The sequence below is a fragment of the Salvelinus alpinus genome, chromosome 21 (genome assembly GCF_045679555.1).
Source record: "Salvelinus alpinus chromosome 21, SLU_Salpinus.1, whole genome shotgun sequence".
NCBI lineage: Eukaryota > Metazoa > Chordata > Actinopteri > Salmoniformes > Salmonidae > Salvelinus > Salvelinus alpinus.
Window position 1 is genome coordinate 30261846 of NC_092106.1, and position 18693 is coordinate 30280538.

Here is an 18693-nt window from a genome sequence, read left to right on the forward strand (position 1 = left end):
ATTGTTTCAAGTGGACCCCAGGAAGCGTAGCTGATGCTTTTGCAGCGGCTAATGGAGATCCTAATAAATACCAAATATGGCTAATAAAGCAGCCCATATATAGCGCAGCACTTGTAGACTAGCACAGGAAAGCAGTGCCACAGACGAAAGTAGAAACAAGTGATGAAACCTGAGTTAGGTTACTTTCTATCTTTGGTATAGCATGCGAGGCTCGCCCTGCTCCCTCCAACAGTCAAACAAACTGAGATTTAGAGGGTTTTTTTTCATGAAAGTAACGCAAAGTAATATAACTAGTAATATAACTTGATGTTTTCCACACAAAGTAATATTGTAAAGTAACGTGTTACTTTTGTTAAATGTAATGAGTAATATGTAACATATTGTTTTTACAAGTAACTAATCCCAAAGACTGGTCAGGAGTTGCTGTTGGTCCTAGATCTGAGAAGGACAAACTCCATCCCTAGATCTGAGCAGGACAAACTCCACCCCTAGATCTGAGCAGGACAAACTCCTCCCTTAGATCTGAGCAGGACAAACTCCACCCCTAGATCTGAGCAGGTCAAACTCCACCCCTAGATCTGAGCAGGACAAACTCCTCCCCTAGATCTGAGCAGGACAAACTCCTCCCCTAGATCTGAGCAGGACAAACTCCACCCCTAAATCTGAGCAGGACAAACTCCTCCCCTAGATCTGAGCAGGACAAACTCCTCCCCTAGATCTGAGTAACAGGTCCCAGCTGCCCTCTTAGCAGGAAGGGGGATAGAAGGGTTGTTGCCATGACAACATAATGTCTTCATTGAAGATTATGTTGTGGTGGTATCTATCTCTCTCTCTCTCTGTGTGTGCGTGTGTGTGTGTGTGTGCGTGTGTGTGTGCGTGCGTGCGTGCGTGCGTGCGTGCGTGCGTGCGTGCGTGTGTGTGTGTGTGTGTGTGTGTGTGTGTGTGTGTGTGTGTGTGTGTGTGTGTGTGTGTGTGTGTCTGTGTCATTTTGGACTAGGATCAAAGCTCTCCACTTAGACTCTCACTGAGATAGAAAGAACAGGAGTAAAAAACAGAAAGCGAACAAGAGAGGAACTTAAAGACATAAAACATGAGTTCAGAAAGAGAAGGCAATTGGAATGTAACAGAGGCAGATTTGGTGAGTAGAGTTTAGAGGTAGAATGACTGAGAGATTTATCTGTTGGTCATGATGAGTGGCACTTGGTGAGAGTCCTCCCTCTACTCACCATCCATCCATCCGTGTCATTTAATGTGTGTGTCAGCCATCAGTAGACCAGACAGACTTACCCTCAGGTATTCTTCCAACCCCCAGAGCTCCCCTGGCTCACTCACCCATTCACCCATCAGACTAATGGCTTGGCTGATAGCTGGGCTCAGGCTATAGGTGCTGACATACTCTGAGCTCAGAACTCCCTGGGAAGCTCTGGTTGCACCTGCTCTTAATACACGCTTTCCTAAACACACACACTTAGAGCAGAATGAGAGCTCTGGGGGTTGGCTCCGGCTTTCAGGTCTTATGTCATCACCACCTGTCTTGCACTGAGCCCTAAAACAGAACAGGAGTTTTCACCTTAGTGTTTTAATCAGTTATCATCCTGTCATGCCAGTCTGCCTCATGGCTGGATTTATTTCAATGCATTTCCCTTTACAACCGTAAACCCCCACTAGAGAAGGGGGTATAGAAGTAGGCAGCGAAGCGAGAAGGAGAGTTTGTGTCATTACGCCATTAACCAGCAATGAGACGTATCATAGAGTACGTTTTACATGCACTCTAATAATTCAATATTAAACAGATTATGGCAGTAGGCCGAGTATGGCAATAGTCATGTAAACACCTTACTCTGCTTATCTTAATCAGTGTAAGGTCAAAATCGAAGTAAGCATACAACATACAGGATTTTTAGGGAAATGTATATTAATCTGACTATCTACAATAATTGTATTATTGTGTGCATGTAACCATGCTCAGTGTGATGTGAAGTCATAAGCTGGTAAGTTGTTCCCATATAATGGGTGGTGGCGTGATGGAGGAACACAACGAGGCGTTTACCCGAGACTGAACCACTGCATTTACATCTAATTTACATAAACATCCTCCCATCCCTAAACATCTCAATAGCATAAGGAAGCCATCTATGGGAGATGTTGCTGTGAGAGAGTGAGGCGCAGGGAGGGAAAGGTTTTGTTTTATATGGGTTACACTACAGTCAAGGAGGGAAGGGTTGTGTTTTATAGGGGTTAGACTACAGTCACGGAGGGAAGGGTTGTGTTTTATAGGGGTTACACTACAGTCAAGGAGGGAAGGGTTGTGTTTTATAGGAGTTAGACTACAGTCACGGAGGGAAGGGTTGTGTTTTATAGGGGTTAGACTACAGTCAAGGAGGGAAGGGTTGTGTTTTATATGGGTTAGACTACAGTCGAGGAGGGAAGGGTTGTGTTTTATAGGGGTTAGACTACAGTCGAGGAGGGAAGGGTTGTGTTTTATAGGGGTTAGACTACAGTCGAGGAGGGAAGGGTTGTGTTTTATAGGGGTTAGACTACAGTCGAGGAGGGAAGGGTTGTGTTTTATAGGGGTTAGACTACAGTCACGGAGGGAAGGGTTGTGTTTTATAGGGGTTAGACTACAGTCGAGGAGGGAAGGGTTGTGTTTTATAGGGGTTAGACTACAGTCGAGGAGGGAAGGGTTGTGTTTTATAGGGGTTAGACTACAGTCGAGGAGGGAAGGGTTGTGTTTTATAGGGGTTAGACTACAGTCAAGGAGGGAAGGGTTGTGTTTTATAGGGGTTAGACTACAGTCGAGGAGGAAAGGGTTGTGTTTTATAGGAGTTAGACTACAGTCGAGGAGGGAAGGGTTGTGTTTTATAGGGGTTAGACTACAGTCAAGGAGGGAAGGGTTGTGTTTTATAGGGGTTAGACTACAGTCAAGGAGGGAAGGGTTGTGTTTTATAGGGGTTAGACTACAGTCAAGGAGGGAAGGGTTGTGTTTTATAGGGGTTAGACTACAGTCGAGGAGGGAAGGGTTGTGTTTTATAGGGGTTAGACTACAGTCGAGGAGGGAAGGGTTGTGTTTTATAGGGGTTAGACTACAGTCGAGGAGGGAAGGGTTGTGTTTTATAGGGGTTAGACTACAGTCGAGGAGGGAAGGGTTGTGTTTTATAGGGGTTAGACTACAGTCGAGGAGAGAAGGGTTGTGTTTTATATGGGTTAGACTACAGTCGAGGAGGGAAGGGTTGTGTTTTATAGGGGTTAGACTACAGTCGAGGAGAGAAGGGTTGTGTTTTATAGGGGTTAGACTACAGTCGAGGAGAGAAGGGTTGTGTTTTATAGGGGTTAGACTACAGTCAAGGAGGGAAGGGTTGTGTTTTATAGGGGTTAGACTACAGTCGAGGAGAGAAGGGTTGTGTTTTATATGGGTTAGACTACAGTCGAGGAGGGAAGGGTTGTGTTTTATAGGGGTTAGACTACAGTCAAGGAGGGAAGGGTTGTGTTTTATAGGGGTTAGACTACAGTCGAGGAGAGAAGGGTTGTGTTTTATATGGGTTAGACTACAGTCGAGGAGGGAAGGGTTGTGTTTTATAGGGGTTAGACTACAGTCGAGGAGAGAAGGGTTGTGTTTTATAGGGGTTAGACTACAGTCGAGGAGAGAAGGGTTGTGTTTTATAGGGGTTAGACTACAGTCGAGGAGGGAAGGGTTGTGTTTTATAGGGGTTAGACTACAGTCGAGGAGAGAAGGGTTGTGTTTTATAGGGGTTAGACTACAGTCACGGAGGGACGGGTTGTGTTTTATAGGGGTTAGACTACAGTCGAGGAGGGAAGGGTTGTGTTTTATAGGGGTTAGACTACAGTCGAGGAGGGAAGGGTTGTGTTTTATAGGGGTTAGACTACAGTCGAGGAGGGAAGGGTTGTGTTTTATAGGGGTTAGACTACAGTCAAGGAGGAAAGGGTTGTGTTTTATAGGAGTTAGACTACAGTCAAGGAGGGAAGGGTTGTGTTTTATAGGGGTTAGACTACAGTCAAGGAGGAAAGGGTTGTGTTTTATAGGAGTTAGACTACAGTCGAGGAGGGAAGGGTTGTGTTTTATAGGGGTTAGACTACAGTCGAGGAGGGAAGGGTTGTGTTTTATAGGGGTTAGACTACAGTCGAGGAGGGAAGGGTTGTGTTTTATAGGGGTTAGACTACAGTCGAGGAGAGAAGGGTTGTGTTTTATATGGGTTAGACTACAGTCGAGGAGGGAAGGGTTGTGTTTTATAGGGGTTAGACTACAGTCAAGGAGGGAAGGGTTGTGTTTTATATGGGTTACACTACAGTCAAGGACGGAAGGCTTGTGTTTTATAGGGGTTAGACTACAGTTGAGGAGGGAAGGGTTGTGTTTTATAGGGGTTAGACTACAGTCGAGGAGGGAAGGGTTGTGTTTTATAGGGGTTAGACTACAGTCAAGGAGGGAAGGGTTGTGTTTTATAGGGGTTAGACTACAGTCAAGGAGGGAAGGGTTGTGTTTTATAGGGGTTAGACTACAGTCAAGGAGGGAAGGGTTGTGTTTTATAGGGGTTAGACTACAGTCGAGGAGAGAAGGTTTGTGTTTTATAGGGGTTAGACTACAGTCGAGGAGGGAAGGGTTGTGTTTTATAGGGGTTAGACTACAGTCAAGGAGGGAAGGGTTGAGTTTTATAGGGGTTAGACTACAGTCAAGGAGGGAAGGTTTGTGTTTTATATGGGTTAGACTACAGTCAAGGAGGGAAGGGTTGTGTTTTATAGGGGTTAGACTACAGTCAAGGAGGGAAGGGTTGTGTTTTATAGGGGTTAGACTACAGTCGAGGAGGGAAGGGTCGTGTTTTATAGGGGTTAGACTACAGTCGAGGAGGGAAGGGTTGTGTTTTATAGGGGTTAGACTACAGTCGAGGAGAGAAGGGTTGTGTTTTATAGGGGTTAGACTACAGTCAAGGAGGGAAGGGTTGTGTTTTATAGGGGTTAGACTACAGTCGAGGAGAGAAGGGTTGTGTTTTATAGGGGTTAGACTACAGTCGAGGAGAAAAGGGTTGTGTTTTATAGGGGTTAGACTACAGTCGAGGAGAGAAGGGTTGTGTTTTATAGGGGTTAGACTACAGTCGAGGAGAGAAGGGTTGTGTTTTATAGGGGTTAGACTACAGTCACGGAGGGACGGGTTGTGTTTTATAGGGGTTAGACTACAGTCGAGGAGGGAAGGGTTGTGTTTTATAGGGGTTAGACTACAGTCGAGGAGGGAAGGGTTGTGTTTTATAGGGGTTAGACTACAGTCGAGGAGGGAAGGGTTGTGTTTTATAGGGGTTAGACTACAGTCACGGAGGAAAGGGTTGTGTTTTATAGGAGTTAGACTACAGTCAAGGAGGGAAGGGTTGTGTTTTATAGGGGCTAGACTACAGTCAAGGAGGAAAGGGTTGTGTTTTATAGGAGTTAGACTACAGTCGAGGAGGGAAGGGTTGTGTTTTATAGGGGTTAGACTACAGTCGAGGAGGGAAGGGTTGTGTTTTATAGGGGTTAGACTACAGTCGAGGAGGGAAGGGTTGTGTTTTATAGGGGTTAGACTACAGTCGAGGAGAGAAGGGTTGTGTTTTATATGGGTTAGACTACAGTCGAGGAGGGAAGGGTTGTGTTTTATAGGGGTTAGACTACAGTCAAGGAGGGAAGGGTTGTGTTTTATATGGGTTACACTACAGTCAAGGACGGAAGGGTTGTGTTTTATAGGGGTTAGACTACAGTTGAGGAGGGAAGGGTTGTGTTTTATAGGGGTTAGACTACAGTCGAGGAGGGAAGGGTTGTGTTTTATAGGGGTTAGACTACAGTCAAGGAGGGAAGGGTTGAGTTTTATAGGGGTTAGACTACAGTCAAGGAGGGAAGGTTTGTGTTTTATATGGGTTAGACTACAGTCAAGGAGGGAAGGGTTGTGTTTTATAGGGGTTAGACTACAGTCAAGGAGGGAAGGGTTGTGTTTTATAGGGGTTAGACTACAGTCAAGGAGGGAAGGGTTGTGTTTTATAGGGGTTAGACTACAGTCAAGGAGAGAAGGGTTGTGTTTTATAGGGGTTAGACTACAGTCAAGGAGGGAAGGGTTGTGTTTTATAGGGGTTAGACTACAGTCGAGGAGAGAAGGGTTGTGTTTTATAGGGGTTAGACTACAGTCAAGGAGGGAAGGGTTGTGTTTTATAGGGGTTAGACTACAGTCAAGGAGGGAAGGGTTGTGTTTTATAGGGGTTAGACTACAGTCGAGGAGGGAAGGGTCGTGTTTTATAGGGGTTAGACTACAGTCGAGGAGGGAAGGGTTGTGTTTTATAGGGGTTAGACTACAGTCGAGGAGAGAAGGGTTGTGTTTTATAGGGGTTAGACTACAGTCAAGGAGGGAAGGGTTGTGTTTTATAGGGGTTAGACTACAGTCAAGGAGGGAAGGGTTGTGTTTTATAGGGGTTAGACTACAGTCAAGGAGGGAAGGGTTGTGTTTTATAGGGGTTAGACTACAGTCAAGGAGAGAAGGGTTGTGTTTTATAGGGGTTAGACTACAGTCGAGGAGAGAAGGGTTGTGTTTTATAGGGGTTAGACTACAGTCGAGGAGGGAAGGGTTGTGTTTTATAGGGGTTAGACTACAGTCAAGGAGGGAAGGGTTGTGTTTTATAGGGGTTAGACTACAGTCAAGGAGAGAAGGGTTGTGTTTTATAGGGGTTAAACTACAGTCAAGGAGGGAAGGGTTGTGTTTTATAGGGGTTAGACTACAGTCAAGGAGAGAAGGGTTGTGTTTTATAGGGGTTAGACTACAGTCAAGGAGAGAAGGGTTGTGTTTTATAGGGGTTAGACTACAGTCAAGGAGGGAAGGGTTGTGTTTTATAGGGGTTAGACTACAGTTGAGGAGGGAAGGGTTGTGTTTTATAGGGGTTAGACTACAGTCAAGGAGGGAAGGGTTGTGTTTTATAGGGGTTAGACTACAGTCGAGGAGGGAAGGGTTGTGTTTTATAGGGGTTAGACTACAGTCAAGGAGGGAAGGGTTGTGTTTTATAGGGGTTAGACTACAGTCGAGGAGGGAAGGGTTGTGTTTTATAGGGGTTAGACTACAGTCAAGCAGGGAAGGTTTGTGTTTTATATGGGTTAGACTACAGTCAAGGAGGGAAGGGTTGTGTTTTATAGGGGTTAGACTACAGTCAAGGAGGGAAGGGTTGTGTTTTATAGGGGTTAGACTACAGTCACGGAGGGAAGGGTTGTGTTTTATAGGGGTTAGACTACAGTCAAGGAGAGAAGGGTTGTGTTTTATAGGGGTTAGACTACAGTCACGGAGGGAAGGGTTGTGTTTTATAGGGGTTAGACTACAGTCAAGGAGGGAAGGGTTGTGTTTTATAGGGGTTAGACTAGAGTCGAGGAGGGAAGGGTTGTGTTTTATAGAGGTTAGACTAGAGTCAGTGTTTAGGAGTATGGACATGGCTGGGTCGTATCTGCTGAATCTCTCCCTTTTTCTTCCTTCTCCTGTCCCCTTCGCCATCTCCCTCATGCACTTTTTTTTGTCTCCTTCTCCCTCCCTCTCTTCCTCTCTCTCCTAGTTGATATGTAAAAGTTAAAGAGCTGAGTGGTGTGGTTTCCTGTCCCGTTCTATCCTAATGCCATTTGCTCGTGTTCGTACACACAGCCAAGCAGGCCTAGCTAATTGTCTCTCTTTCTTATGTATGAGCATCTAATGTATGCACCCTCCCTCTGATACGCCTTATTGGCATGAGTGTGCAGAATGGAACATTTATGATGTAGGTTATTTTTGCTTTAGTAAACTGTCACCTTGCATAACAAATGGGGTGGGTAATTTGAATAATTACGTTTCACGTAAGATGTTCTGTATTCTGTCGGTATGGTGTATTCACAATTGGTGTCTTATTTTCCTTTATGCCCTTACTCATTTACTCACTGTGTTCACTATTTCCTTTCTCTCACTTGTTCATCTTCACTCATTCATTCTCTCAGCCATTTAGAGCTTGGCACTGGAAGCGGACGCATTCTGTATCCAAGGCAACCTAAATTAGTCTCAGCAGGTATGTGGGTATTATTGCTAGAGGCAGAGAGAGGGAGAGAGAAAGCGTAAAAAAAGAAGGCTAAAGGATAGTCCAAGAGAGACAGTAGAGGAGAAGGAGATGGAGGAGCAAAGAAACTAGAGGAAGAAAAGGAAAATAAAAGTGGAAAGAGAGAGAAAGCAAAGAAGGTTCCAGTAAGGAGAGGAAGACAAATACAAAGAGAAGAGATAGAAGGTAGAAAAGGAAAAAGAAGGATAAGAGTAATGAAAGAAGTTAAAGCCGTGGGTTGAAGAGTGATGAGAAAGAGAGATGGTAAGGAAGGAAGGGTGGAAGACAGGACGGGGTGAATGAAAAATTGAAGAGAAGAGAGGATAGGGATGGAGTGGAATGGCATGCAGGTTATTGCCTGCCGTAAAGAATGACGCTGGTAAACTTTTTAATGTGTGTACTGTGTACCCAAGGAAAACCAGTGAGCCATAGCAGCACAGACGGAGCTAACCACATTACTGCTCAGAAACCAGACAAGATTACACCTGGTGCTGGTTGAAACACACACACTTTTATATGTACATGTATATGTTTGCATGTACATGCTCTCACACACACACACAGACAGAGGCAGGTAGCCTAGCGGTTAAGAGCGTTGGGACAGTAACCCGAAAGGTCGCTGGTTCGAATCCCGAGCCGACTAGAGGAAACATATGCCGATGTTCCCTTGAGCAAGGCACTTAACCCTAATTGCTTCTGTAAATTGCTCTGGATGCTGACTAGAGAACAGAAGGGGCTCTTAGAACACAGCTGGGCTGTGGGCGAGATGATGCAACACACACACACAGTGTTTTTCACTGCTTATATAAGCAGTGTGTGTGTGTGTGTTAGACAGACAGTGAAGGTGTTGATTGGAGAGTGTGTGTGTAGCCTAGCGTACTAAAAACATGCATGTTGCTCTGTTGCCATTCCTGCCTCAGGACAAACTATTCCCCTATATGATAGTACACACAGGCTGTACTAATGCTCTGTCGCCATTCCTGCCTCAGGATAATCTATTCCCCTATATGATAGTACACACAGGCTGTACTAATGCTCTGTTGCCATTCCTGCCTCAGGACAAACTATTCCCCTATATGATAGTACACACAGGCTGTACTAATGCTCTGTTGCCATTCCTGCCTCAGGACAATCTATTCCCCTATATGATAGTACACACAGGCTGTACTAATGCTCTGTCGCCATTCCTGCCTCAGGACAATCTATTCCCCTATATGATAGTACACACAGGCTGTACTAATGCTCTGTCGCCATTCCTGCCTCAGGACAATCTATTCCCCTATATGATAGTACACACAGGCTGTACTATACATAATGGAGGAGAGTGGCGAGACAGAGATGGGGAGAGCAATAATACTTTAGATGAGAAGGAAAAGAAAGGCAGGAAGAGAGAGGAAGAGGGGGATACTAAAAGAAGATTTTATGTTATACCCTTTTTTTATTCTCCCTTTCCTCTGACATAATCTTGTAGTGTGGTAAAGTAGCATTAGTGTGGTTTAGTACATTGGTGAGATGAGAGGAGACAGAATTAGATGAGAGGGGATCAGAGCTGTACTAGTGTTAGGACAGTGTGGAGTGTCGGATGTGACACAGTCATTAAAGCTGAGGACTAGAGGTGCCCCTGCTGCTAGACCTCTTCACTCTGAGAGAAGAAATGAGGGCAAGAGAGAGGGAGAGAGTTGAGGAAAATAGGGAAGGAACTGGTAGAGGAGGCAGTACAGTATGTGTGGGGGGGGGGGGGGTAGAAAGAGGAGAGGATTGGAGTAAGCTGTGTGAATAAAAAACAGCTCCATTTAAATTATACTAGAGGTGTCTGTGCAAAAGTTGACATCAACAAATGGGCAGTTGTGGGTGCAGGGGTTTACATTGTATGTGTAGTCCTGACTCCAAGGTGGGTAATGTAGTTTTAACAATGCTAAACTTCTCTCCTCAGTCTGTAAGATGTGTTGGTTTGTTTGTTTTGTAGTTCTGACTGACTTGACTGACTAGTACTTTAGTAGTAACAGTGTTGTTGTTGTCTAACAGTGTGCACCTGTATCTCTCTTCCCTCCAGTCTGTACGTTGCGCTGTCAGAAGTTCCTCATCTCTCGTGTTGGTGAAGACTGGATCTTCCTCATCCTCCTCGGTCTACTCATGGCTCTGGTCAGCTGGGTAGTCGACTTCGCAATCGCCATCTGTCTACAAGGTAAGGAGGAGGGAGTTGGTGAGGTAAACTTGGTCTAATGACGACTCTGGTCAGCTGTACACTCCGTTCCTTTGGCTGAATCCTTTCATCTGACATCTCTCCTGCATGCAGCTAAATAAGACATTATGCCACACACCAGATAATCTCAGACACTGTGGTTTACTCACGTACATCCCTCCAACCAGGGTGGGTGTGTTCATGGTGAGCTGCAGTGCAGATTACTGTCTCCCTGAGTTGCATGCAGGTGTGTGTTTGTGTGTATGATTAGCTTAAATCTGGTTTAAAGTCATCTTTGCGGCATGAAACTGTGTGTGCGCATGTGTGTGTACGATTAGCTTAAATGTGGTTTAGTTACATTTTTGCCGCGTGAAACTGTGTTTGTGTGCTGGTAGCATGTATGCTGTGTGTTCAGAAGGTGTGTGGGTGTCAATGTGCTTTATCTTCAGTCAAACACACATTTACACACATTGCTGTGGTGTGTGTGTGTGTGTGTGTGTGTGTGTGTGTGTGTGTGTGTGTGTGTGTGTGTGTGTGTGTGTGTGTGTGTGTGTGTGTGTGTGTGTGTGTGTGTGTGTGTGTGTGTGTGTGTGTGTGTGTGTGTGTGTCAGATGGTAGACTGCATGTGGAGAAAGTAGAGAGGGGAGAAGAGTGAGTCATCTAGAAGCAAGCAGCTCATCCCCTCTTTCTCCACACAGGCACATACACATTTTGATCTCTCCCTGTAATGAAGTCATTTTTAGGAGAGGAGTCCTGCGGGTTCTACTGTTGTCAGATATTTTGTCGCTGTACTCATGAGTAGGGATGGGAATTGCCAGGAACCTCACGATACAATATTATCACGATACTTAGGTGCCGATAGGTATTGCGATTCTCATGATTTATATATGTTTTCATGATGTATATATGTTTTCACGATTTATATATTGGATGTACTTTTACTTTATGATTGACACCAAGTTGATATTGGTCTGTGTGTGTGTGTGTGTGTGTGTGTGTGTGTGTGTGTGTGTGTGTGTGTGTGTGTGTGTGTGTGTGTGTGTGTGTGTGTGTGTGTGTGTGTGTGTGTGTGTGTGTGTGTGTGTCCACAGCACAGAAGTGGATGTACGGAGGCTTGGAGAGTAATGTGTTTCTCCAATACCTGGCCTGGGTCACCTACCCTGTGGTGCTCATCACCTTCTCAGCTGGCTTCACACAGATACTGGCCCCACAGGCCGTAGGTAAGACACACACACACACACACACACACACAAACTGACTGCACCATAGCACCATAACCCCCTCTCCCCCTCTAGGTTCAGGTATCCCAGAGATGAAGACCATTCTGAGGGGTGTAGTGCTGAAAGAATACCTCACCTTTAAAACCTTTGTGGCCAAAGTGATCGGCCTCACCTGTGCCCTGGGCAGTGGCATGCCTCTGGGAAAGGAGGTAACAGACACACTCAGTACAAATTATTCTCACCACACACACACCTCTGACGCGTACACACACATACGCTTTTCTCACAGTCAGGCTTGTATGAGTGTGTCACATGTTGCTGCCAGTACAGTACAGTCTGTTCCACTAGCTATGCAGACACACACTCCATTTGACATCCAGCAGATGCAATCTGGCTTGAATGCTCCTAAAATCAATCAATATATCTGTGATTCATAGGACAAGGGGTTGTCACAGTGAAACACAGAGACTGGCGCTGACGTGGGGTTGTGGTTACACGTGGACCAAGTATTTTAGGAAATCATTCACAAGACATTCTCTCTCCCTCTCTAGGGTCCGTTTGTTCACATTGCCAGTCTGTGTGCTGCACTCCTCAGCAAGTTCATGTCTCTGTTTGGTGGAATCTACGAGGTAAACCACACCTGGACAAGTACACACACACACAAGTTACCACATTGTTATCAATATGATCTTTCAGAAGGAAACACCACGCAGAAATATGTTGAACCATTTATTATGAAATGAATAATGCAAGTCTTGTCGATGTAGAATCTGCTCCTTCAGGGTAGCTCAATGCCCAAGCAAAGCGTCAATATACACTGAAAAAATATAGAAACGCAACATGTAAAGCGTTGGTCCCATGTTTCAAGAGCTGAAATAAAATATCCCAGAAATGTTCCATACGCACAAAAAGCGTATTTCTGTCAAATTTTGTGCACAAATTTGTTTGCATCACTATTAGTACGAATAAATGAAAATATATGCACTTACTACTGTAGGTTGCTCTAGGAAAGAGTTCTGCTAAATGTCTAAAATTGAGAAAGAATATAAATGTATGCACTCACTACTTACTGTATGCAGCTCTGGATAAGAGTTCTGCTAAATGACTCAAATGTAAATGTGTTAGTGAGCATTTCTCCTTTGCCAAGATAATCAATCCACCTGACAGATGCTAATTAAACACCATAATCATTACACAGGTGGACCTTGTGCTGGGGACAATAAAAGGTGGTGATGGGGTGTGTTAACCGAGAGCACGGGCTCTGCCTGAAGCTAGCATAGGAACAAACAAAGTATATAGTAGTCACGAGACGAATCTGCTATATTTATCATCACATTTAAACCACAGTACCACCACAGTACATCTTATCACTGTAAGCAAATGCATACTAGCAGTAGCAGCAAGCAGCAGCAAGATATATGAGCAGAACCGGTCAGCTAAATAGACCTCCAAATAAGGCAGGCGTGATTGTTACTAGCATCTAATTGGTGCAATCTCAGCTGTTGCGTCAACTGAGGCGGGCACTTGGGTTCCCTTTCTGAACTGGCTTCACTTTATTAATCCTTTGCTTTCTTCTTTCAACACTATACTTGCCTCTGATATTTCACTTCCATAGCCTAACTTTTTCACAGTACTCTCCCTTATGCACATCACATTTAAACCATAGTACCACCACAGTACATCTTATCAATATATCTATCATCTACTGTAGCCACTGATCATGCAGACAAACCAACTCCACTATGGTTGAGATGCCATAGTAATTCACTGAACAGGCTCATCTCTCCCTTTAGACAGAACTGTACTGTAGTTTAGCTATGTATTGAAAAGTTTCCTTGTTTCTCTGAACTCCTAAATCAGTCCGATCGACATCTTTCCCTCCCTCTCCCTCTACTCTCTCTGATGGGGGTAAAATAAGCTGTGATAGCTCTATCAGTGCTTAGGTGGAGCTGAGAGAAACACACACTTCTGATTCTCCAATCTGTTTGTTCCTCTTCCTAATCGATTGCTCCTGTCTGCGTCGGCTTAAAACCAGGCATGTTAGTGGGCTAGCTCAGAGGAAAGACTTGACTTGGCAAAGAAGAGAAAAACATGTCACACATGGCCAGTTTAGAGAATGTTTTCTGTCTTGACTGTTCCGAAGGAGCACATGTCCAGAATGCGTAGGTATTTCTTTGCTTACACACACACAGTACGTATATTTACAAAAGTAACATACACATAATAAATATTTCAACTAGCATTTTATTTGCTAAATAATTAAATACATCTCATGTGTAATCTCCCTAGCTATACTACAGGGAGCGATAAATAAATGTAGCGATACATAAATTAAGAAAAGTTTTGAAAGCAAGGGAGAGAGTGATGGAGGTAAAGACGGACAACCAGGCAAAAAGGAGTAGAGAGATTGAAAGTTGAAAGACTATGTTTGTTCCGCTTGGGCCTTAGGGGACAGAGGGAATGAGAGAGAGGGAATCTTTGATTCATCTCTCTGTACTCTGAAGATGAGAGTCCCCTGTTCCCTCTGTCAGTGTGTGTGTGTGTGTGTGAAGGGACGGGGGCTGGGGGGGCAGGGGCAATGAAGAATCTTTGAAGCAAACCCCCAAGTCCCCTCAAGTATGGAGAACTCCTTTGCTACATACCCGTGTCTGTCTGTCTGTCTCCCCTTAATCTTCTTCTCCTTCTCTCCCTCGGCTCCCTCTAGCCTCTTTCTCCTTCCCTCATCCTCTCTCTCTTTCTCCCTCCTCTCTGTGTTGTATCTGTACTGTATACGAATATGGTGCATTTTATGGCATACTAATGACAAGTGTGTGTGTGTGGTGGTGTTTAGTACACATTCACACTCACCTCTCTGTTTCACTATAACATGCTGCTTAAAGGAGCCAAGCCTCATAGGAAACAAGGTAAAGCATGGCTGGAGATGAAGGGCAGAACATCCACCATAACTTCCTCCTCTCCAGAACTCCATATCCCATCTCTCTACCACCTATTTAAATTACATATCTGTAATCCATCTATAATCCCATGCCATACTGTGTTTGCAGAAGTTTTATTACATTCGACCGTACCATGTGGTTGTTTGGGCAGTGGCACAGATCCAATCTCTCTGTGCCATTTACCAAAGTAAAGCAATTCAATATTTTGAAAACTGTTTTATGAAAGACGTTTTATATTTGCAGGAATGCTCTTCGCTATTTTGAGTGTTGAGAAACAGAAACTATGAGAGTTGAGAAACTATGAGAGCATGCTGCTTGGTTTTGGCACCAAAGCTTTAGTTTTTTTGTGATTCCACACAAATTACTCTTCCATCCATGCATTTGTTCATAAAAATATTATCTACAAAGTGATCATGTTTAGGAATAAACACTTTAGCACTCAAGCTAAAGTGGAGAAGGGTTCTTCATATTTCCTGGTCGGAGTAAGTGTGACAGGCAAACGGAGGCAAGCGTTTTAACTCAGCATTTCCCAAACTCGGTCCTGGGAACCCCAAGGGATGCATGTTTTGGTGTTTGCCCTAGCACTACGCAGCTGAACCAAAACACTACGCAGCTGAACCAAAACACTACGCAGCTGAACCAAAACACTACGCAGCTGAACCAGAACGCTACGCAGCTGAACCAAAACGCTACGCAGCTGAACCAAAACACTACGCAGCTGAACCAAAACACTACGCAGCTGAACCAAAACACTACGCAGCTGAACCAGAACGCTACGCAGCTGAACCAAAACGCTACGCAGCTGAACCAAAACACTACGCAGCTGAACCAAAACACTACGTAGCTGAACCAAAACACTACGCAGCTGAACCAAAACACTACGCAGCTGAACCAGAACGCTACGCAGCTGAACCAAAATGCTACGCAGCTGAACCAAAACGCTACGCAGCTGAAACAAAACGCTACGCAGCTGAACCAAAACGCTACGCAAATGAACCAAAACGCTACGCAGCTGAACCAAAACGCTACGCAGCTGAACCAAAACGCTACGCAGCTGAACCAAAACGCTACGCAGCTGAACCAAAACCCTACGCAGCTGAACCAAAACGCTACGCAGCTGAACCAAAACACTACGCAGCTGAACCAAAACACTATGCAGCTGAACCAAAACACTACGCAGCTGAACCAAAACATGCACCCCTTGGGGTCCCCAGGACTGAGTTTGGGGAAACGCTGAATTAATGAAATGTGCCCATTTGAATCTTCAAGAATTGTACTTATTAGTGCCTCATGAGCTTAGTTCAGTCCTTGTATCCATAGCTCTGTCCATGAATTTGAGAGTGGATACATTTCTTCAGCCCTATCCCTCAGCTTTTTACTGAAACGGGTGGGAGGAGGCTTTGTTATTGTTTCATGGTGAAATGCGTTATGGGTAAAAATTATTTTAACTCTGCATTTCATCCACAACAGCTCTGACAAGGGAAGGTTGGGCTATACTTGCTGCTGTGCATGCTAATTGCTAACAGGCATTAGTGAGACCTGCCCTGGGGGAAGTCAGTGGGCTGACTTATTGATTTAAATCTAGTTTATATTGCTCTTCGTCCTGTTTATTATTTTGTAAATAATGTAGTAGCTTACTTTTGGCACTTATTTATTCACCATTTTTGCACATAAAAGACCTCCCCTTGGACAGAAAAGCGTAACATCCTTGTATGCCTCCTTCCACACTGCTAGGTCTACATCCACCCGACAACGGCCTACCTCATAGGGTGTGTGTGTCTGTAAATGTAAATACGCCTCTCCGTATGTGTTTACAGAATGAGTCGAGGAACATTGAGATGTTGGCAGCTGCTTGTGCTGTGGGGGTCGGCTGCTGTTTCGCTGCCCCTATTGGAGGTGAGTGACACCAACATCCCACTAGACACAATCTCGTTGAATCAATGTTGTTTCAGTGTAATTTGTCAACGTATTCTGACGTGGAATCTATGTTGGATTTGAAAAAAGTCATCAATATAAACTGTTTTGAGGGTGGAATTTCAACATGATTGTCATCATGGTAACCAAATTTCAACATAGACAAACCTTTTAAAACAATGTCAGATCTTCGACGTTATATCCACTATCAGGGAAAAAAACAATAGGCTGGGCAGCACCTACTGTAGAATTGATCTATTTACAGCTACCCTTGGTCTCCCGTCCAGGGTTTTAACGTAGCCTAGCCCTTAGCTATGATGATTGTCACAATGTAACGGCTCTTCTCCTCCTCTTCATCCGAAGAGGAGGAGCAGGGATTGAACCAAGGTGCAGCGGGTTGTGAATACATATTGATTTAATAGACAAAACGGAAAAACACGACAAACACTTGAATAATTACAAAACAAATAAACGAATGTAGACAGACCTGGACACGAACTTACATACAACGTGAAGAACGCATGAACCAGGAAAACAGACTACATAAAACGAACGAACTAACAAAAACCGGAACAGTCCCGTGTGGCGTAACATACAGACACTGACACAGGAGACAACCACCCACAACGAACACTGTGAAACAACCTACCTAAATATGACTCTCAATTAGAGGAACGCCAAACACCTGCCTCTAATTGAGAGCCATACCAGGCAACCCTTAAACCAACATAGAAACAGACAACATAGAATGCCCACCCAAACTCACGTCCTGACCAACTAACACATACAACAAACTAACAGAAATAGGTCAGGAACGTGACATAACCCCCCCCTTAAGGTGCGAACTCCGGGCGCACCAGCACAAAGTCTAGGGGAGGGTCTGGGTGGGCATCTGACCACGGTGGTGGCTCAGGCTCCGGACGCTGTCCCCACACCACCATAGTCACTCCCCGCTTCTGTGTCCCCCTCCCAATGACCACCCTCCAACTAAACCCACCTAAATGAAGGGGCAGCATCGGGATAAGGGGCAGCACCGGGATAAGGGGCAGCAGCTCCGGGCTGAGGGACTCTGGCAGGTCCTGGCTGAGGGACTCTGGCAGGTCCTGGCTGAGGGACTCTGGCAGGTCCTGGCTGGACGGCTCTGGCAGGTCCTGGCTGGACGGCTCTGGCTGGTCCTGGCTGGACGGCTCTGAAGGCTGGTCCTGGCTGGACGGCTCTGAAGGCTGGTCCTGGCTGGACGGCTCTGAAGGCTGGTCCTGGCTGGACGGCTCTGAAGGCTGGTCCGGTCTGGCGGAAGGCTCTGGCTGATCCGATCTGGCGGAAGGCTCTGGCTGATCCGATCTGGCGGAAGGCTCTGGCTGATCCGATCTGGCGGAAGGCTCTGGCTGATCCGGTCTGGCGGAAGGCTCTGGCTGATCCGATCTGGCGGAAGGCTCTGGCTGATCCGGTCTGGCGGAAGGCTCTGGCTGATCCGGTCTGGCGAAAGGCTCTGGCTGATCCGGTCTGGCGGAAGGCTCTGGCTGATCCGGTCTGGCGGAAGGCTCTGGCTGATCCGGTCTGGCGGAAGGCTCTAGCGGCTCCTGTCTGGCGGACGGCTCTAGCGGCTCCTGTCTGGCGGACGGCTCTGTAGGCTCTTGGCAGACGGGCGGCTTTGCAGGCTCATGGCAGACGGGCAGCTTTGCAGGCTCATGACAGACGGGCAGTTCAGGCGCCGTTGGGCAGACGGACAGTTCAGGCGCCATTGGGCAGACGGACAGTTCAGGCGCCATTGGGCAGACTGGCAGTTCAGGTGCCGCTGGGCAGACTGGCAGTTCAGGCGCCGCTGGGCAGACGGGCAGTTCAGGCGCCGCTGGGCAGACGGGCAGTTCAGGCGCCGCTGGGCAGACGGCCAGTTCAGGCGCCGCTGGGCAGACGGCCAGTTCAGGCGCCGCTGGGCAGACGGCCAGTTCAGGCGCCGCTGGGCAGACGGGCAGTTCAGGCGCCGCTGGGCAGACGGGCAGTTCAGGCGCCGCTGGGCAGACGGGCAGTTCAGGCGCCGCTGGGCAGACGGGCAGTTCAGGCGCCGCTGGGCAGACGGGCAGTTCAGGCGCCGCTGGGCAGACGGGCAGTTCAGGCGCCGCTGGGCAGACGGGCAGTTCAGGCGCCGCTGGGCAGATGGGCACACCTGTAGGGAGGAGACGGAGAGACAGCCTGGTGCGTGGGGCTGCCACAGGACCCACCAGGCTGGAGAGACCTACAGGAGGCTTGATGTTAAGAGGCACCTGAAGGACCGGGCTGTGGGGGAGTACTGGAGCTCTGGTGCGCAGCCTTGGCACCACTCCCCCAGGCTGGAATACTACACCAGCCCGTACCCTCCAGAGTGCAGGCACAGGTTGAAC

General features: G+C 46.3%; 1 protein-coding gene across 6 annotated transcripts in view; it reads left to right on the forward strand.

Moving 5' to 3' along the window:
- The window catches only part of LOC139548212 (chloride channel protein 2-like), a 202988-nt gene that overhangs the window by 113891 nt on the left and 70404 nt on the right, over positions 1 to 18693 (forward strand). For 3 of the 6 annotated variants that reach the window (XM_071357722.1, XM_071357724.1, XM_071357727.1), the window contains 6 exons: positions 10117 to 10248; positions 11337 to 11465; positions 11541 to 11674; positions 12017 to 12094; positions 14345 to 14368; positions 16219 to 16297. In XM_071357722.1, coding sequence (XP_071213823.1) covers positions 10117 to 10248; positions 11337 to 11465; positions 11541 to 11674; positions 12017 to 12094; positions 14345 to 14368; positions 16219 to 16297 — 576 coding nt within the window. The remainder of the gene's footprint in view (positions 1 to 10116; positions 10249 to 11336; positions 11466 to 11540; positions 11675 to 12016; positions 12095 to 14344; positions 14369 to 16218; positions 16298 to 18693) is intronic. The other 3 variants (XM_071357723.1, XM_071357725.1, XM_071357728.1) reach the window with 1 other exon arrangement.